At 36.0% G+C, this 22037-nt stretch overlaps 3 protein-coding genes across 3 annotated transcripts; all 3 read left to right on the top strand.

The window, feature by feature from the left end:
• The first annotated feature begins 1925 nt into the window (after positions 1-1925).
• On the top strand, positions 1926-10582 carry LOC306843058 (zinc finger protein 592-like). Its single transcript, XM_079374293.1, has 9 exons — positions 1926-2794; positions 2951-5150; positions 5774-5952; positions 6075-6248; positions 6345-6489; positions 8334-8609; positions 8690-8802; positions 8913-9054; positions 9137-10582. Exons 2-9 carry the CDS (start codon positions 2970-2972, stop codon positions 9608-9610), a joined length of 3684 nt encoding a protein of 1227 aa, XP_079230419.1. The 5' UTR covers positions 1926-2794; positions 2951-2969; the 3' UTR covers positions 9611-10582.
• A 166-nt stretch (positions 10583-10748) lies between these two features.
• Positions 10749-14097, top strand: LOC306843057 (signal peptidase complex catalytic subunit SEC11A). The gene is made up of 6 exons (XM_079374292.1): positions 10749-11167; positions 11559-11668; positions 12521-12670; positions 13041-13160; positions 13575-13632; positions 13713-14097. The coding sequence occupies exons 1-6, from the start codon at positions 11117-11119 to the stop codon at positions 13761-13763; spliced, it is 540 nt and encodes a 179-aa protein (XP_079230418.1). The 5' UTR covers positions 10749-11116; the 3' UTR covers positions 13764-14097.
• A 2546-nt stretch (positions 14098-16643) lies between these two features.
• Positions 16644-21737, top strand: LOC306842937 (protein KTI12 homolog). The gene is made up of 9 exons (XM_079374153.1): positions 16644-16890; positions 17188-17239; positions 17842-17894; positions 18144-18199; positions 18285-18364; positions 19404-19563; positions 19668-19730; positions 19893-19961; positions 21302-21737. Exons 1-9 carry the CDS (start codon positions 16740-16742, stop codon positions 21443-21445), a joined length of 828 nt encoding a protein of 275 aa, XP_079230279.1. The 5' UTR covers positions 16644-16739; the 3' UTR covers positions 21446-21737.
• Positions 21738-22037: the final 300 nt, after the last annotated feature.

The following is a 22037-nucleotide window of genomic DNA, read 5'->3' as shown; positions in this document are numbered from 1 at the left end:
CATATTATCTTAATGATTTTTGGCATAAAAGAAAAGTCTATAATTTTGACCCACACAATGTATTGTTGGCTATTGCTACAAAATATACTCATGCTACTTATGACTGGTTTTGTGGTCCAGGGTTACATATAGACCTGTCCTTTAAAAGAATTTTCAGATTTCCCATAATTAGTAGGTCTAGTATAATGCAGGCACCAATAGGGTCATGGACACAATTTTTATCAGTGGGCCCTCTCCTGGTTCTTATAAATATCTACAGTATATCATAGAAGCCTTTAATGACACCTGGTCACCAAAAAAAAAAAAAAAAAGCAGAGTTACATATATAATTTAACTCTAAATACATAATTTAAAACAAAATTAGTGCACGAAAACTTCCATCCTTACACAGTTAGGACACTAGATGCCACTGTTGCACATTGTAGACTAGAGTATGATTCGGTTATTTCCTAAATTGAGAACACATCATTAATAAAACACACTGACAGCAATTTCAGCATATGCTACTCCTATTAATATATGGAGAGTTATTATTCTCCAATTATTAATTTCTATTACTCCTATTAACCTTTCTTTTTTTTCAAAACTCTCTAGTACATTTACTCAAATGCATGATTTGACTGTAAGTTATGGTCTGTATAAGGTTGTCATTGCACAATGTCCAGCTTTAGATCAACTGGATTTGATTTGATTTTCAAAATGATGTAAAATGTTGAGCTTGTCTGACCCTAAACTGAAGTTTTATGATGGTATCTCCTTAGAATGCTTGCAGAATTATTGAATTGAATGCAACCAATATGTGGAATCTATGACTGTTTTCATGGAAACTCATAAAATTAAATGGTGCCAAATACCATTTAGTTAACACAAGATGACGCAGACTCGCAGCATCACTGCATTTTATTGAAGGTCTAGTGTGTACAAAACACATTAACAGATATTCATTAAGACATTTTATGTGCTTTGTTACAGCAAGCAGTCATAATTCACTAATATCAACCAAGCCTTTCAGAACATTTTATGTGTCCTCTTCACAAATTGAATGTATTGTTTTTTAATTTTGTGCATAATCATTCTCATCAAAGTAAAGGTTTTTTATTGGCATCTATGGTTCAATTAACTTTCCAACGTCCAAAAGATTCTTCAGATGATCTTAAACGTAAAAAAAAAAAAAAAAAAAAGTTTTAGAAAACCCCTTTTTGGAAACTTTAAAATGTAATTTATATTTGTATATAGTTATAATATATGTATGTCCTCATTTGTAAGTTGCTTTGGATAAAAGTGTCTGCTAAATAACTAAATGTAAATAATATGAAGTTAGTGTATTAAAAAAATCATCATAATTTATTATCATTTGACCTATGTTTCTACTATTTCAAAGGCAAGGGAATTCATAGGGGTGTTTGATAATTCCAGTGATTAGGCGATATAATAAATAGGCTACACGTGTTATCAGCACAAGTTAACCCCAATCCTACCTACCTTTATCTTGGCAGTTTCTTCAGAAATTCAAGTTTAAGATTGCTAATATTGAGTAACAATTTAAACAAACAAAACCTTTATTGACACGATCTCAATGGTAGGCTAAATAATCTAAGGGTCCTATTTGGTTTCTTTCTAAGCTAGCTATTGGCTATTTTTTCAGAGCATAATTTAAAAAGGCTTACTTTGCAGGCTAATAAAAAAAACTCTTTTCCAGAATGTAGTTTGTTGTTCCATACAATAGGTATAAACGAACACCCTTAATAGCACGCTATATAAATATAGTTGTTCTTTTATTGTTGTTTGAAGAGACATCTCTATTTGTCTGTGGTTGAGCCTATACAGCATTTTTGCGCATCGTAGGCGCTTCTGCGTCTTCTAAACGGTCGGGGATGCCGTCCGAGCTGCTGTCTATATAGGCAGCTTCTCAGGATTTGAGCCACGGCCCGTGTGTGGCGTTGAGTGGGGTCCTCTCGCACACAGGAAGGGGAGAGAGCTGTTAGCTAGCAGACAGCAGGCAACTGTAAACAACTCACTTTTATAAACCTCACAAATCAATCATGCCTTACGTTGACTTGCTCATCCATTTGCATGGCTTTTGAAAGGATGATTTAAAACCGCGTTTGGCTGTATACCCGCCGACTGCTCTATTATTACCGCAGGTTTGCGTTATTTACAGCAGCTAGAGAAGCGCGCTCCCGACTGTACAGCTAATGCTTCTGTCAATACGAACCGCTTTTCTTTCTTTATAAATACTCTCATCTGTATTAACATTATAAAACCTATATAAAATGACAGGTCATGTGTAACGGGGTGAAGCAGTACTAATTTAACCGTGAGAAATGTTTTTAGAGCGGTTTGTTAGCTTGGCGAAGGTTTGTTTTATCTGTTAGCATTTAAGCTAACGCTAGCTATTTTAACATCCTCGTACGAAAAAGCTCATAACTTTTGATAAATGTTTTTTTTTTTTTTTTTACGTAACGCCTTTAAAAAGGTGTTCTATCGGTCTAAAACAAATTCTCCGAGAATTTTCATGTTAAGCTAATTTAGGCGAGGGTGACAGGCTATCTTAACTTTACTAAGGTAAATTTGACTGGCTAAAAAATAAAACAGGAGTTTAGTTGCCATATACAGTATTGTAATGTTAAAAAGCTTAGAATGGAGTCAGTGTTTCCATAAACAAATCTTTGAGCTGGCTGGACCAGTACTATGGAAGTTCCTGGAAATGTCAGTGCAATGCAGATGAAGGAGCACAGCAGAAAAACTGTTGGATACCAAAAACTGCTGAGATGAATTAACCAGGAATCAAATGGTGATTACAATTTATTTTGTTGTTGTTGTTGAACCCGAATGCTAACTTAAGCTGTGATGTAGTTTTATGCCTGTTAATACTTGTATTAAGTTATTATTTTTACGTATATGTTGCCTGCATATATTTAGACTCGTTTCTCTGTACATATTGCTTCAGGTTTTGAAAGCCTCCAATCATGGGTGATATGAAGACCCCTGATTTTGATGATCTCTTGGCTGCCTTTGACATCCCTGATGCAACCAGTCTGGATGCCAAAGAGACCATTCACGGGAATCAAGATGAGGGAGAGGGTCACCTTAAACACCCGGGGATGTGTATGGATTCCACGGTTTTGATCCCTCACCCAGTGCCTACAACCGATGTCCCTGCTGTCAGTGTTATTGTAAAGAACACTAGCCGCCAAAACTCCTATGAAAATCTTGTGGAGAAGGAGAGTTTTCATTTGGGGCACCTTTTACAAAATGGGTTCAAGAGTTCAGCAGGCTCAGTGGAGACACATCCCTCCAGCTATCCAAGGCTGGATAGCTGTTCTGTTAACGGAGACTGCTCAAGGCGGTCCATGGAAAATAATCCTGTCCTCAACAAAAATGAAAAAGTTTCCTCTCTATCAGCGTCTATGCCTCAGTTTAGCCCTATATCCAGCCCAGAATCTGAAGACATTCATAGCAATGGAATCGATGACCGTCCAAAATCTGCAGAGGCCTCGTACTTCTCATCTGATTCACTCTTTACATCTTCGCCACTTCCTGTTTTAGACAATCATGGAAAACCAGACACATCCAGCTTGGCGTGCAATGAAAGACATCCTGGTTCAAAAGGTTTGGATGATCTTGGGTGTGATGGCTCATCTTTCAAAGATGATACAGTTGAACAAATTTCTGAGACTAAAAGTGACAGCATACAAGATTGTGGAACAAATGCGTATCCAACTCCTGAGATGAACATTTCTTCTTCCCACCAATGCATCAAAGCTCACAGCTCCAGGTTGTCATCTTGCCTTGATGCATTAGCAGCCCTGAATGCTAAAAAGGATCCAGGTGGGCAAACTAATTCAAAGGACTTCCCAGTTACCCCAAAAGAGACCATGAAAATTAGTCCAAAAATACCAATATCGCCAAGGAGTCCAAGAAGTCCTCTGGAGGTGGTGAAACGTTTCGCGAAACAGCCTGACAGCCCAATGAGTATATGCAGTGACAGCAGTGGTAAAGCATCTCCAGCTGTCGCTACTGGCTCGCCTCCAGCCATCCCACGAGTCAGAATAAAGACAATCAAAACCTCATCTGGAGAAATCAAACGCACCGTCACAAGCATATTGCCAGACTCTGAAACAGAAGATCTTACATCACCGTTTGGGTCATCGCCATCGCAGTCCTCAGTTGAAGATGTCTTCTCAAAAACATTGCCTTCATATCGTTCAAATGATACTATTTCAGAGGCCATTTTTGGAGATGGAAAGCAGGAAGCCTCAAAGACACCTTTACTGGGGAGCAAATCCAGCATGAAATCAGTGAGGAACTCAAAGAAACTTCAAACTCAAAATAATGGTCATGCCCTAAAGACAATGCATGGGGGCAGCAAGCAAAAGAAGGCTGCTTCTGCTCAGATTGGTTCTTTTGCTAATACAAACTACCTACCGAAGGCATTACACTTAGCAAACTTAAATCTTGTGCCACATAGCGTAGCTGCCTCGGTTACAGCAAGGTCTTCCACTAATAGACAGGAGCCTTCTCAGTTATCATCGTCAATGGTGTGCAGTTCTGTACCATTGGTGCATCAAGTTAAAAAAGTCTCTCCAAACACACGAGCTGTTGTTCCAAATACTGCAGCTGGAACCTTAAACAGACTGTTGAATTACTCAAACCCAGTGCCAACATATGTTCCTGACCTGAATCCACCACCAGGCACCAATATCAAGCTCCCGCCACAAGGCTATTGCTGCCTAGAATGCGGAGACTCGTTCGGCCTGGAAAAGAGTCTTGCTTACCATTACAGCCGTAGGAGTGTGCATATTGAAGTCGCATGTACCCACTGCTCCAAAACGTTGGTGTTTTTTAACAAATGTGCTCTCCTGGCACACGCTCGAGATCACAAAAACAAAGGCATGGTGATGCAGTGCACTCAGTTGTTTATGAAGCCCATTGCTGTTGACCAGATGTTGGCACCCACCAAGCCTAAGCAGTCTGTAAATCAGATACATTGTGGGAACACCACCTCAGAGTCAGACCAAGTGGTCTTGCCACTTCATCCTGACAAAGTTATTAAACATGGATTAAAATGTCTGGACTGTAATAAACAGATGTCAGACTACACAGCACTTGCGGGTCACTATCAGAGATCAGTGGAGGCAGAAGGTCTGGTGAGTCAGATCAATGAACTACTGGAATCATAAAGCATAATTTATCGTGTAAAATTATTACAAAAGTAACAAATTATAATTTTTTTTATATATGTCAAGTCATGTTGTGTTCTTTTTCATGTTCTTTTTGAGTACATTAAATACATTAAAAATGCAATTCACATGTACAGTGACTGCGGCACTTGTGATATTTAAAATTTCTGTTTTAAATTAAGATATTTTTGTGGGTACATGGAGCGAAAAACACATGAATTAAAAAAAAAAAGTAATTTGGCATAATCTTTTATTACTATTTCTTTTGTATATATATATATATATATATATATATATATATATATATATATATATATATATATATATATATATATATATATATATATATGAAACATGTCAGAAAGAAATGTTATTATCTTGATGGGTCGTTCTACTGTATAGAGAAAGTGAGTGTTTTTCAATACCCTATGAAATCTATGTAAATACAAAGAGTACATTTCTAAGAACTTGGGATGTGTTCTATATGAACATGTGACACGTTTTCCTTTGATGAAGAAATCTTTTCCTTGCATTTCTTGTGGGCACTCTTCTATGTCATTGACCCTTATGTTTGCTTTCTTTAAATGCAGATGTGCAAGGTTTGCTCAATGCTGCTACCCAACAAGTGCAGCTACAGGGCCCATCAGCGCATTCACTCACACAAATCTCCTTATTGCTGTCCTGAATGTGGGGCACTCAGTCGGTCAGTGGACATCCAGAAGCATGTGAAAGAGAATTGTCTCCACTATGCCCGTAAAATTGGGTACTCGTAAGTACCTTGAACTGTGACCTCTAGACAAATGAACTTCCTCTCTGAGACCATGAATGTCTTTTGTGTTGTTTTTCGCTCTCTCCCTCTCCCTCTTTCTGATGTGCTCAAATTTCTTTCAGGTGTCTGCATTGTGAAATGCTTTTCATGTCCCTGTCCCTCTTGAAGAGTCACATTGAGGAGAAGCATTGTGAGGTCTTCTATAAGTGCACTATCTGTCCTGTAGCCTTCAAATCTTCTGAAGGTTGTCTAATGCATGTAAAAAACAAGCATGGTGGCAGTGAACCTAACCATCAGTAAGTGGATCTATTGATCTGTTACACCATAATTTCAGTCTTAATAAATGTTCCTGGAACTGTGCTGAGGACTTACTTCTGGTTCATTCTCTGCAGGGTGATCTACAAGTGTTCCTGTGAAACAGTCTTTAAGAGGAAGCAGTTGTTGTATCAACATTTTCATCATCGTATATGTGTGTTCAAGTGTCCAGAGTGCACTTCGTTCTTCCCAGAGAAGCTACTTTTGGTGCAACATTTCAAGGTTTGTAGCCACTAGCAGTGCTGTTGGTCATTGCAATGTGTAACTGACACACTTTCTGTCATCTAGTGTAATTGGGAAAATGATTGTAAACATAGTCTTATTAAACTGTAATTTTAGCTTTAGTTTAGTTTAGACTAATAAATTGTGTTTACATGCACTTTAAAATCCTGATTTCAATCGGGCTAAAGCAAAAATCTAGTCCTTTTTTTAAGATGTCATGTAAACAATTTTGTTAGCCAGATTTCTGTGAAGTCAGACGAACAGAACATAAATTCTTACAGAATGCTATTGTAGCTCAGCTTTGTCCGGCCTATGTACATGTTAATCAGACTACAGCTGGCCCTGGCATTGTGCACTTGCTCCAAAAGACAAAGGTGCTGTGTAATGTGTGATATTACGTCAAATATTTGATTAAGCATTGTCGTCATGTATACTTCAGAGACAAAGACCGGCAAAAACCCTCTGTAGCTAGATTATAACTGCATGTAAACTTATTAAGGGAAAACTTCACTGAATAATGTATTTAGTATGTTTAGAAGGAGGTGTGAGCTCATTCCATATATATTTTATCCATAATGCTTCTGTCTGGCACTACAAGTCATTTACATTTAAGACATTTAGCAGATGTTCCTTACCAGCTTACAAAAAGTGCTTCATATGAGACTGTTGTGATCACCAGATGGTAAGCATACAATTAAGAACATTATTAAATTAACTAGTTCCTGTACATAAGCAAGTTAGTGCTGTCTGGATAAATCTAATAATGTACATATACGGTATTTTCCGGAATATAAGTCACATTTTTTCATCATCTGAAATGTGCTGCAACTTTTATTTCAAAGCATCTTATATAATGCAATTAGCGTGCAAAGCACACATTTGGAGCTCAAATGTTTTTGTATAGCGCATTTTTCCCACATGCTGGTAAATTTATAAATCGTGTTTATAATGAATACCACTGTAATGTTTTATACTTACATTTTTCATTCCTGTTTGGATCTAAATACTGTTAAATTTACTCAGCTCTTGGAGGGCCACTGTCCTGCAAAGTTTAGTTCCAGCCAATTCCAACACACCAGCTGGATCAAGTGTGTTTAATTGGGGTTGGAGCTAACTTCTGCAGGACAGTGACCTGCCAGAAGCTGAATTTGATAACATTTTGAATGTAATAACAAAATGTGATTTATACTCGTGTTTTTTCCTCTTTACAATGCAAAATTAACCCGTTGCGACTTATAGTCAGGAGTGACTTTTTTTGGGGAAAATACGGTACAATAAATCCTAGTATAAATAAACAAGCCCATGCTAGATTCTTTAAGTTAACCCAAATATTTTGAAATCATGCATTCTGCATGAGCTGCATGAGTTTGACAGCATGCTGAGAGACACGTAGTAGTCAAGAGGAGAGTATGTCACTTGCAGTGGGGTGCTTGCAAATGACCGGTGTTTGATCAGTGTGACACCAAGGTTCTTAGAGGGGTTTTTTTTTGGGGGGGGGGGGCTATTTGATTTGTCAAGTAATCACAATAAATTTTAACAAAACTGTCCATTAACATTGGATGTGGTCTGTCTAGAGAGCAGGATAAACACAAAATAAATAGAAAATGAATTTTGTAGTATAATACTGTAGCAGAATGAACGCGCCAGGAGAGATTTTTGTCATCTTCTTGTGGCTGCATTGTGGAAACAAAGAGCAGGTCATTTATTTTTGTATCTGCCACCGCTATTTCCTAAGCCATTGTACTGCATTCTACTGACCTAAATAACAAGTGTGGTATTGTATTACTCAGATATTGAAAAAATGATTCATATTTAAAAAGTAAAATAAATGGTTTCATCTGCAGACTGTTCATGGTGGAGTTTTCAGAGGTGAAGCAGAAAAAAGCCCCAAAAAGATGGAGACATCAACTTTTTCTGATAAAGTGTCACCACAAAACCTCCAAGCAAGGTTGACCAAACCAGTTAATGAAGCCTGCATGAAGGGAAGAGAGAGTTCTGCTGCACAGACGTCAAGTGCTGGAGTTAGTATGAAGAATGCTGGTTGGACCTGTGGAGAATGCCTCCTGTGGGTTCCCGACAGAGAGACCTACATCAATCACATGAAGACCGGCCATGGCAAGGTGAGATCCTTTGCAGTGCGTGTAAGATTTTGTATCTGTGATCCAAAATCTTCACACATGAACGTGCCTGTGTTTTGCAGTTGGTAAAAAGGCATCCATGTCAACTATGTGAAATATCCTTCAATTCACCCTTGAGTCTTAAACGACACCTTCGCAGTGACCATGATGGGAGAAAGAAAGTGTACACATGCTGGTAAAATCACTATACTATATAATTTTAAAAAAGTAATTTGATATTCGAAGAAGTTTCATCAAGATTTCTTAAGAGTACAACTTTGTGTTGTTTCTTTAAAAATCCTGAAGGTACTGCACAACTGAGAAGTTGTCATTCACTAAACACTCTACGCTCAAGAACCACATCAGCTTGATGCATGGAATCAAGAACCCAGATTTCAGCCAGATGCCAAAGCTACCATCTCAGGAGGTGGTCAAACCCACAAGCGAGGTAATCAAAAATGCTTCTTTTATTTATTTTGCAGAAAAATTACCTCAAGTACAACATATGCAACTGCATTTTTCTCTTTCAGAAACGGAAAAGAAGAGCAGAGGAGGCTCGTGGAGTTGCAGGAAATGGGGAAACATCATGCAGCGTCCCTGGCAAGCGACTTAAGCAACTTTATCGCTGCGCCAAATGTGACTTTACCTCTGAAGACCAGGCCCAGTTTCAGGAGCACATACCTCAACACAGAACTGACAGCGACGCACCCCAGTGCCAGCACTGCGGCCTTTGTTTCACCTCTCAGTTAGCACTCAGCAGACACCTCATTATTGTACATAAGGTCAAAGAACCAGAGGAACGTGAGGACTTTATCGAAGAGGACACAGGGAAAGGGCAAGAACACTCAACAGACATGAGCGATGAAACCACACCTCTTTCAGCAAAAAAGACTGACCTGTCCACAGAGGAGGAGCAAAGCAAACTCCACAGTGAGCTCACAGACAGTGTTTTCAACAACACACCGGCATCAGAAACAAGTGGATCTGAGGAAGAAAAGGCCTGAACAGAAGAAAGGACTCCAAATGGAAAGCTGCTAATCAACTTAATCGCAAGCAAATGGTTGCTGAATATGCGCAGCTGATAAATGTGGTACTGCAAACATGTTGCCTTACAGTAAAATGCTATCTCATGTATCACATATATGAAATAATGTTTAAAACAGACACTCATTCAGAGTTTTATTGCATTTATTATGATTAACTGCTAAATTCAGCCAATTAATTGTCACTTTTTTTACTGCTTATTTGTCCATCCTATGTATGTGGATAATCATAATTTATTTCTGTGTGATTGAAAGCATTGTCACTGTTACAATGTTTCGCTACAGAGCAAATGTATGTTTTTGTTCATGTACCACATCAAACATGTCTTGGGTACATTACAATGCAGGAAATGTTTTGTATGTTACTTAATGTAGCCATAAGTGAGACAGCCATGTAATATTTTGGCTGTTTTCAGGGTCACCAAAAATGCTGAAGAATTTAGTACCTTTTGATGGTCAATCTTTGGTGGTGCTTATGCTGTGCTGGTCTTGAAGGAAGGGCATGTCTAATGTTTATTTTATATTTATTAGGTATAGGTAGCCTGCTTGTATCACAAAGCTAAACATCTGTAACCGTATTGCTACTATGGAGATTACATTATTCTAAAAGGTAGTCACTTAAACCCAGGTATCTGCACTCAAAGAGAAAATATATTTTCATATTCATTCCATGTAGATTACTAGTTTCAATTACATTTATATTCAATGAGCCATTCTTACAATCAAATTTAGCACTTTTGTAAATGCTTGTATGGAAAAAATAATTTACGTATTAAAGACATCAGAGACTTAACTTTACAGTTGTGCTGTCAGCAGAGGTTTGATGTTTTGGGGAATTTTAAAATGTAAGCTACAAAGATTACTATTGTTTTGGTCATTTCTTCGTTATGCACCGATAATGTTTCAGATTAAACCTTTATGTCTGATACGTTTAAATCTGCCATGAGACGATTTTCTTAGTGAGAGAAACTCCTCACACTTATTTAGTTGAATATTTCTCTGGATAGGTATTTTTTAAGTCAGTTTCTGTACAGGTACATCTTGGCTACAAAAGGCTGCAATTGCCTGGGAAAGATACAGTCCATTTAACACACTGACAGACCTTTTCTGATAACATGCCTCACTAGCAGGGAATGTTTTGTTGTGTTCACTTGTTTACGGAACGACTATTACAAGAAAAGTCATAATATTGTAATTAGTTTGTTGAACAGAATTACCAAAATTATTACAATACAAGAGCCATCTATTCCATACACGCAGCTCTTACAATTTTTAAAAAGAAACGACAACCTATCACCTTTCATAGGTTTATTCTTCCTCTTCTTACCGGAAGTAAGGAACCCAGAAGAGTCGCCGCGTATCCGCTAGCTAGCGTTACAGCAGTGGCGGCGAAACGTTTTCAACAAAATCTCAATTTTGCAATTATTCTAATTGACTTTTGTCATACATATTCAATAGACAGACAAAATGTTGTCATTAGACTTTCTCGACGATGTCCGGCGAATGAATAAGCGGCAGGTGTGTGTTTATTTAGCCAGTTAACGTTAGCTCGACGCTTCCTCTGCTTACTACACGTCAGCTTGGATGGAAGTGGCTTTAACGATTTATACATATTAGTGCTCTATTAATTCTCTTTATTGCGAGTTGTAGAGATTAAATATGCTGTAAATGATTACATATTTAGTTGTTAAGTAGGTGTGAAAAAAGGAAGGCGGCTTTTTACAACAGCTGCTATTCTGTGCTCTTCTATATTACAGTAACGTGTCTTTCACTTTAAGCCGTTGCCCTGCAAGAGATCTTAAATATCCATCAATCAACAACATACTTTCGCTAGGAAATCTAATCGAACTGGGAGCCAAAGGAAATGATGTTTTGAGCCATCTGATGTTTTGCATCTCGTGTTTTTCAGCTTTACTATCAGGTGCTGAATTTTGGGATGATTGTATCTTCAGCCTTGATGATCTGGAAAGGCTTGATGGTTGTAACTGGGAGTGAAAGCCCGATTGTGGTTGTTCTCAGGTAATATGGTCATATTTTTGCAGCATGCTTTATCTTTTACATGCTGTGTTCCCATTGTTAAATTAACTTGAGTGATTTCCAGGACTGTTGTAGTGTACTTTTATTTACAGAACCATTAAAGCTCATTTTAACTGTAGAAGCTGGGCAGGTCAGAATGAAGAAGCGAGCGCCCTTATCCAGTAATCACAAAACAAACTGGAAAAGCAAATGCAAATCTATGGAAACCCTGACGATGTTTTATGGATTGGTGCACTGAAAACAGAAAAAGTTCTGGTTGCTTCCAGGACATTATCTGTTAAATGTATGGATATTTCCTTAAATTAAAATACAACATAATGCCATGCATAATTGAAAATACAGATAAAACACCGTCCATCATTTTAACATTGGGCCCTAATTTTTATGGGCTTTGCTTAAAATGTGAGTGACTTTTGATTTTGAAATTGGTTTAGGAATCTTATTTTTTATATATATTTCTTAAAACCAGCTTTTTGTTAGGAAGCCAAATATAAAACCCACTGGGATATTTGAAAGTTAATTGAGGCATATGATCAAAGACAGATATGATTTAAATACTGCACATCCAAAATAAGTATTTGTGTACATAAAAATATGTATATATAAATACACACACATTTAATTATATTTAATAAAAAAATGTTTATATAATATATATATATATATATATATATATATATATATATATATATATATATATATATATATAAATTATATCAATATAAATATATACATGTAAATACATGTACATATTTTCAAAATATATACTGTATGTGTGTATACATAAAATAAATTGTTGCCCAGCACTAATTATTAATGTCATTATTATTGTAGTGGAAGCATGGAGCCTGCATTTCACAGAGGAGACCTTCTCTTTCTCACAAATCGTGTTGAAGATCCAATCAGAGTGGGAGAGATTGTTGTGTTCAGGATCGAGGGACGAGAAATTCCCATTGTACACAGGGTCCTAAAAATTCATGAAAAGTAAGTACAGTATACTTACAAGATCACAATGCACGTTTTCCTGAATGAGAGAGTGTTCATGCAATACATTTTCACCATAGCTTGGGCTGAAAATATTAAAGGTGCACTAAGCAATTTCTGAGAAACACTGTTGAAATTGGATCGGACTGAGCATCAAAACACACTTCTAGCTAATCACCAGTAAGGGGCGTGTCCAATTATGATAGGGGAGATGCCTGTGCTATATAGCATGTTTGTGAATTTGGGGGCGGGGCTATCAGGATAGAGGTGTGATTATCAGGGTTGGGGCAGTATGTATTAGCAGTAAGATTTTCTTATCATACTGCCTGTCTTTGTTCTTTCCAATAACATCGATCCCTAACGATTTCAGAGAAAACGGTGATATCAAGTTCTTGACGAAAGGTGACAATAATTCTGTGGATGACAGAGGCCTTTACAAGCAGGGACAGCACTGGTTGGAGAAGAAAGACGTGGTGGGAAGAGCAAGAGGGTAAGAATCCCTAGTCACCTTTAAGCAAACAAATCTGATCTAGTTAAGTGTGCTTTCGTGCCTGAATTTTTCAGCTGTGTTGGATCTGGAAGGTTTTTTTCTTTAATTTTTTCCCATAGAGATTTAAAAAAAGTCTTTGTTAAAATATTATAAGCCATGAACCAAACCAAGCAGTTGCAAGTTGAATCACAACATTACCAACTAGCAAAAACGTATTTGAAAATCGGACAAAAAGCTCACAACAGATGATCCTTTAAAGGCCTTTAAAAGTTATTGTTAAAAAACAATTTCCTTATGGAGGTAGTTTTACTTCCAGAAGCCAATTGTTGCGCTCTAGTACTAGTTTCTATTTGTTGCATGTCATACTTTGCTTTGCACATCACCGTATTTCTAATCACTCTTCCTCTATGACAGGTTTGTGCCTTACATTGGAATTGTCACAATTTTGATGAATGACTACCCCAAATTTAAGGTATGTAATGTATCGTGTTTAAATGATGATAAGTTGTTACATTGCAGTTGTTCTAACACTTGTTCTTTGTTCCCTGACAGTATGCTGTACTGTGTTTGCTCGGGCTGTTTGTTTTGGTACACCGAGAATGAAGAATTTCAAGAGTAACGCCGTCGGGGAACACATCCCTCTTGTGACCAGTTTTTATGGTGTTTTTTTTTGTAAACATCCTGCACTTGCTCTTATAGACAAAGGTCAAATTATCATTTGCTCTGTTATGACAGTGCATACACAAGAACTACTGGAAGAATTTGTGTTCGTTCATTTTCCATGTCATACCAAATTCAGTTTTTGTTTGATCTGACTTTACAGTTGTACTTGCACCATATGTCAAGATTTAACTTTCTTAAAGGCTAAATTTTGTATTGAATAAAAATGTTGAGCCAAATTTAAAAGTGTGTTGCTTGATAAATTAATTAATTCTCGTTTATTCTCTTAATTTCTTATGAAAATGTTTTATTTTATTATATTATAAAATTCCACAAATAACGAAGAAATTTGAAGTAGAAAAACTGAAATAGTATTTTATTGTAAACAGTAGGCTTTGTTTTATTTGCAACTTTGCAAAATCATGTTTACAGTGAATACAGTCTTCATACTGCAGCCAGATGTATATCATAAATGCATTCAGATTAAATATAAGATGCATAATACATTTCTTATAAATATGCAGCTTATGTTTTATTCAAGCATTATAAGTACAGATCATCTTTAACCTACGATTCATATGAACTAGATGTTTCTATTTTTTAAAAATCATATATAGTTCCTCAGAACTATCCTGTGTTTATGACATAGTCATACTTGCGATTATAACTAGAAATGTAATCTTTATGAATTCGCAACGCCTCAGAACGTTTTTCCATTTTATTAATTCAATTCAATTGCATGCGCACAGCCAACGCACGTCACATAGTGTTTCCCATCCTCATTCATGCAGACTAAGCGTTAGCTGTCGTTATGTGAGTTCAGTGACTAAAACTGACCTCAAAGGCGTTTGGCATCCCACCCCACACACCCCACTCTGGTAATATAAATACCGCCTGCAGAAGAACGAAGAGCGCTCGCGACCAGTTCAATCTGAACAGAGGAATCCACCTGCAGTTACTTGAGAAGATGGCTGTGAGTTCTGAAGATGTACATTGCAAATATAGACTATTTGCTTTCATTATGCTTTTTAACATATCGTTAAGCACCGCGGTCAGTCTCGATTTAACAGAGCTGCGAAATAAAGTTTCCAAAATTAAAGTGCATCCACGTGGGAATCTCTGGGCGACAGGTATGTTTTCATTTAATCTTGTATTTAGTGCTTATGCAGTTAGAGTACAACTACTAAATCCGTTTCCCAGCATCATTTATGGTCTTCTTGCAGGTCATTTCATGGGCAAGAAGAGCATTTCAAACAGCCAGTTCCAGGACTCTCCATTCTCCTCAAAACCTCCCAGGAATATTTTGGGAGAATCGGGCAGTTCAGAGGATTTGAGGGAGCTGATCTCTCAGGAGGTGCTCAGATTTGCTCAGCTTGAAGATCCAAAGAGGACTCGAGATGTTAATAATCAGGTGATTAGAGCTATTTACAGAATTGGTCAACCAAATGTACATAGTTAAAAAGTAAAAAGTACATTTATGCTTTTGTGATTATTCATTTTATGCATTAATTTTTTCAGGATACGGACTTCATGGTAAAGCTTTTGAAAAACTACATTGAAAAAAGGAACCTCTAGTGACAACGCTGTTAATATAATTGTAATACAATTTTATTTTGACAACCTTACAGTTGTGTAGAAAATCTGTATGTGTGTCTGCTTTTAATGTTTGGTAGATATGTTTATTAAATAACTAAATATGTATTATTCATTCAACTGCTGTAATATATAATGAATGGGTGGATGGATTGATGAATGAATGAATGAATGTGTTAGGTAAGGTTTTTTTTTTTTTTTTTTTTTTTTACAAATATGAAACTGCAAGCCAGTCTCATTTTACTAAATTGGAATTATGCCGATTGCACCTAAGATTTTATTATTATTTTTCTTTCAAATGAGCTATATATGACTGAGCAGACATCTCATAGAAACTAACAAACAACATTTGAAGGATCATATGCTAATTATGGTATAAAAGCTCCCACAGAGAGCAGCTTATCCTCCCTTTGGGTTTGCACTGAGATTTCCCCGAATCATGTAGGGCTTTGGAGCATTTGTACACTGAGGTAAGAAATGCTCTTTTTTTTATCATCCAGATCTTGATCATCTTTAAAACTGTTCTTGAATAGTAATGTTAGGTTAGGTACAATGGGCACTTTGTGGTAAAATATTATTAAAATCAACATCATGCACAATTAAAATGTCATGCACACTGCGAACAAAATGTTTATTATTATTAATTTAGTAGTATTACAATTATTTCTAACATGGATATACATTAAAAAGCAACTCTGTGTGTGTGTGTGTGTGTGTGTGTGTGTGTGTGTGTGTATTTAGGGAGATATCCTTGTAAGCAATCTCAACAAATAAATAAATGTACAATTGTGAGGTTTAAGTCATAATAGCTGTAATAAAATGAGTGTTTAATGTGTGGGTTTGTGTACATTTATGGATGCTGCATTCATGAAATATAAATAAGACACATACTAGTAAAATGTACCGTTTTAATAAACGGCAAGGCTATTTACTGATATATCTCCGAAAAGTCAGTTCATAAAATTGTTCCTTTCAGCTAATGTAGGATGGGCCCACAAATAAATAGTATTTTTCATAGGTTATTTTGCAAATCTCAGCATTTTCTCTTAAAGAGACAGCCAATAGATAAAGCATTTAGATGTTCAATAATAAACCTGAAAACATAGTAGCAGGTCATATGTTTACCCATCTCCGTTAAATGATTTACCCACCTTTGGAAACTCAAAACAGTTTAATTACAACATTTTACCTTCTGACCACTGACCTGTAGAGGGCAGCAATACATTGACCATACAGCACACTACATGAGCGCGAAGAAGAAAATCTCCCATGCAGTTTAGGAAAAAAGTATGAATTTCCACCCGTCATCCAAACTATAGTGTTAAAATGCCTTTAATAGTAATGAGTGGTTACCCGTGCAGTGGTAAAACCCGACGAGCTCATGAACTGAAAGAATACTTCACGCAAAATACTGAAAGAAAGGTTCATATAGTCGGAGATGAAGATCAAGGAATTGACAAGAACTCTGTATATGCAGGTGAGAAGCTGCTGGAAGTTCATGATGCATCGCGGTTTAAAGACACTGATATATATGTGTGTGTCTGGACAATAATGAAGCCAAGGGTCCATCTTACTGAGAAACACATCCCTAGTCTGAAACACAGTATTGCACGAGCGCTATCCAAAGCTCTTAAACCTGCCTGAGAAGATGATTGCTGGTCACCTGTGTATAGTATAAACTGGTTTGTCAGACTTTTAAATTTGACATTTAAAAAATGTATACTTCCAGTTCATTGTGATTGATCTGAATCTAAGTGCAATATTTTGACTACAGATTCACAGCAAGAGAAGAATCTGAGAGGAGCACTGAGAGCTGAAGTGGAGAGGTGATTATTATTTCTCTTAAAATATCTCTGCTGTCATTTAAAGATGTGAAAGAATCAGACTCAAACATAAGAAAGACAATGGTTAATGGCAAATAAGGATGTTCAAGATAATAAAAAGACGATCTAACTTAAAACGTGTCAAAGTCTTATAATTGTATGTACAACGTATTCATGTTGTTGTTTTTTTGAGTCATGAATATCGAAACATTTTAGGATTTATGAATTAATGCATTTGTCCAGAACAAAATATTCCTATTATGTATTTTTTGATTTTGCACTAAAAAGCACCAGCTCTGTAATAAAGAAAGGAAGTCTAATCTTGTTTACATTTTTAACATTATGGATTCCAAGAAAATAATTAAGGTTCATGTGCAAATATACAGTTTGGTCTAAAGTTGAAATGCCACGTGTTGTAGAAAAATGAAGACAAAACAGGTTGCTACAGGTCCTGCTGGGATTAATTGTGCACCAATGATTAGATTTGTTATATAAAAGTGTATAATTTTTTTAATAATACATTTGTATAATTATAATTGTATACTAATTGTAATTATGCACTGAGCTACTTTTGATTGAAATAATTAGTCTCTCTTTGTATATAGGAAAGTAAATAAAGACGACGTTGTGATTCTTGATTCCTTGAATTATATTAAAGGTAAATCACTGTTCACTCTGTTAAAATGAATACATCTTTGCCTTTTATATTAATATAGTGTTATATGTTTAGTTTTATTTGACCTTTAGAAGTGATTGATCCTGTACAAGAGTACAACACATTTCTTAAAGTGTTGTGTTGAGTGACAGATTTCAGCATTATAATAACAGAGCTTGGTCTGACAGCTGCTGTTGTACTCTAGATTTCAGTCTGGCATTAGATTGAGGACTAATTTTGTTTCATTTCTAGGCTACAGATATGAGCTGTTCTGTCTTATCAAACATACACAAACACCCCATTGCTTGGTATGTGAGCTCCTAAAACTCATCTCGAACACATTTCAAACTATTTTTATATGTACTAGTTCATATAACTCTATAACCCATGCAGGTGTACTGTTTGACATCAACTGACGTGAGCTCAGAATGGAATAAAGGCAGAGAGGCTGATTCTCAGTACACACAGGATATGTAAGCATTTCTTGCTTTGTTTCAGGTTTAGTTATATTAAAGGAATAGTGACAGTTTACTGAAAATGTATTCACTCTCATGTAGAGGAATTTTTCTTCATCTGAACAGATTTGGAGAAGCTCAGCATTACATCACTTGCTCACCAATGGATCATCTGCAGTGAATGGGTGCCGTCAGTATGAGTGTCTAAACAGCAGATAAAGATGGATTTGTTTCCAGAAACATGCAGCATTTTGCTTCACAAGACATTAATTGATCGACTGAATTTGTGATGATAACTTGTGGATTATTGTGATGTTTTATTAGCTGTTTGGACTCTCATTCTGACGGCACCCATTCACTGCAGAGGATCCATTGGTGAGCAAGAGATGTAATGCTAAGTTCTCCAAATCTTTTTAGATGAAAGATGGCCTGTGTGCTAGCAATCCAGAAAGATGGTGTCAATTTAAAGCTAATTTTTTGGTTAACTATTCCTCTAGTTGTGTGTTTTTGATATTAAGTGTACATTACCATTCAAAGTTTTTTTTATTTTTTTTTTTATAAAAAAAGTAAAATTTGTCTGCATTAAATTAATCAAAAGTGTCTGATATGTTACAAAGATTGCTATTTAAAATAAATTCTGTTTAATTAACTTTTATAAAAGAATCCTGAACAAATGTATAAGAAAGAAAAAAGGCAACTCAACTGTTTTCAGCATTGATAATAATCAATGTTTCTAGAACAAATCTCACCAAATCCATTGCTGAAATCTGATGTTATCTATCACAGGAAAAAAAAAAAAAACATTTTAAAATATATTACAATGGAAAAGTTATTCTGAATTGTAATATTTCACGATAGGTGAAAAATGAATAATTGTTTTTACTACTTATTTCTCTAATACATGCAGCCTTGTTGAACACACGAGACAAAATGAAAAAATCTTACTAGCCCCCAAACTTTTAAATGGTAGTCTATTTTCAAAAGTTCAAAATGTTATAAAATAAATATGCTAAATATGTCTAAATTGAATAATCTCTTCTGTTCTTTTAAACAACAGTCTGGATGCACTAATACTGCGTTTTGAAGCCCCTGATTCAAGGAATAGATGGGATAGTCCACTCTTTACTATTCAACAAGAGGACTCGCTTCCATTTGAAGCCATCTGCGATGCGCTTTTCAAACGAAAAGCACCACCACCTAATCAGTCCACACAGAGCGTAAGAGTGCTAGTAATGCATTATGCATGAGTATATAGCAGCATTATGTATTTTTATTGTCCTTGAATGGATATTAGAACCTGTTTCTCTTTGCCTTTTTACAGCAACCGCTCTCATCCACAAACTTTCTGTACGAGTTGGACAAAGTTACTCAAGATGTCCTAATGGTACGATTTCCATCACTTTTAGGTGTTCTGGTATAAAAATAGAAAGCATTCAAAGTCATTCTTTCTGTCTCATTGCCTACAGGTGAGTGTTTATAGTTTGCATTTGCATAGACCATCAGTATCAATAGCATGTGTCGTCATATGGGTTGTTTTATGTCTCAGGCTGTTCTTGAGTCACAGAAGACCAGCGTCCCTGGAGATCTCATTTCCATTCCTGGAGCCACGGAGAAGATATCCTTTATTCTAGCATGTTTAGCTTTGAATTTCTTTCTTTCTTTTTTTTTGGGGGGGGGGGGGGTTGTTGTCTTGCTTTGCTGAGCCCCCCATCATGGCTATTTTATATATATCTCACTGTGAGAACACAGAAATGTCCTGCCATACACAGGCAAAGCATTAGAAATGCTTACAACATGAAACCATGATCAAGTCTGGAATTTTAATAAGCTCGACTGCAGCTTCCTGTCAGAAAGTTGATCCGTTTAATGTTAAATGAAGATGTGTTGTAGTAATAAACAGGTCCAGTTGGACCTATATATGAATGTAATGAATACACAAACATCAAAGAATGACATTTCTTTCTGATGCAGTTGCAGTTTGCTGGCCGTTCGTAAATGCTTTAGCATTTAGACACGTACAGAGATGGACCAGTGCAGGTGGCGCTTTGAAATAATACATGATTCAAATGGAATATTATTAGAAATTCATTTATACTCATTCTTTGTTGTCTTGCAACTAGGTTTCCAGCATATTCTACCATTCAAAAGTTTTGTAAGAGGTTATAGTAAGATTTTTGTTTTTGAACAAATTCTATTATGCTCACCAAGGTTGCATTTAATTGATCGGAAATACAGTAAAAACAGTAATATTGTGAAATTTATTTTATTTTATTTCCATATAAATACGTAATTTTGTCCTGTGATGGCCAGAGCGGGGTAGTAACTGATTACATGTAATCTGGATTCCAAACATTAAATGCTCAATTAGATTATGTAACATTTTAAAATGCTCTGAATGTAATTAATTATTAGTGAACCCAAGTTTGAAGAACCCTGGCGTAGTTTAATGTTTAATACATTTCATGTTGATAACAAAGAATGGAATTGTATAGTAATCAAAAAGTAGTTAGAATACATTACATAATGTAATCTAATAGATTACATTACTAACTACAATTTTTGTTTTGTAGTTTGTAATGAGTTGTGGATTGTAATTTTTAAGTTTTTTTAACTTAAAAATTTCTAAGTTTAATGTTTAGAAGCCATTACTTTAGTGTCACATTTTAAAGTGCTGATTTGACGCTCAATTATCAGTTGAAAGCAGATTAATATTTTTGTGGTATTTTTTACTACAAATACTTTTTTTCAGGATTCTTGGGTGACTAGAAAGTTCAAAAGAACAGTTTTTATTTGAAATATCTTTTTTTTATATATATATTGTAAATGTATTTACGTCACTCAATTCAATGTGTCCTTGCTGAATACAACCCCCCCCCCCACACACACACACACACACACACTGCTAATGCAATGTGCATTATTGTACCTACCCAGTTTTCTTAACTTCTTCAATACATTGAACTCACAAGAAGTCTTAACATGGTGGAGTTGAGGAAACTCAGACGTCAGTTCATCAGTTACACCAAGATGCATCCGACAGAGAACATTGGACAGATTGCCAATATGTTTGTGCAGTATCTTAATAAGAGTATGCACTAACAGGTGTTGTTTCTTTTTAGTTTTTGTAGTTCTTAGTCATATTTGCTTTCAAGTTTCAAGCATTTTAACAATGTATTGAGTGCAATAAAATGTGAAATCTTTTAATGTCTTTCTATTTCTATTCTTTGATGTGTGTGATCTTTGATATTTATGTCAACTAGCGAAGTGATAAAATAGGAGGAAAACTTGTCACCTACCAACCCTAAAGATAAAACAGTTCACTTTATTCAGAGGTTATGTTCTCTTTTCTCCTCATTTTCTTCAGTCACAATAAACATGCTGGGAAGTGTTCACCTGTAGTCTGGATGTTTGTCTTTAGTGGTTCACAGACCTTGAAATGAGCGTTAAGGTTTGATTGAAGTCATTATTGCATACGTACAGATGTTGTCATGCTTCAGATGTGGAAGAGCTGATAAAATGAATCATAAAACTCATTGAGACGCTGACAATTAGTGTTTTTCATGCAAGTCTTTTGTTTATGCCTCTGGGCAAATGTAAACGTTTGGAGAGCCATATTGACTCTTCCGTTAGTGAATCAGGCCAGCTGTTTATGTACAAAATTATAATCCGATGTAAGATAATTTGAAGAAAA

The sequence above is a fragment of the Barbus barbus genome, assembly GCF_936440315.1.
Source record: "Barbus barbus genome assembly, chromosome: 23".
Taxonomy (NCBI): domain Eukaryota; kingdom Metazoa; phylum Chordata; class Actinopteri; order Cypriniformes; family Cyprinidae; genus Barbus; species Barbus barbus.
Note: the sequence above shows the minus strand (reverse complement) of the source record. Positions and strands in the feature narration are given on the sequence as shown.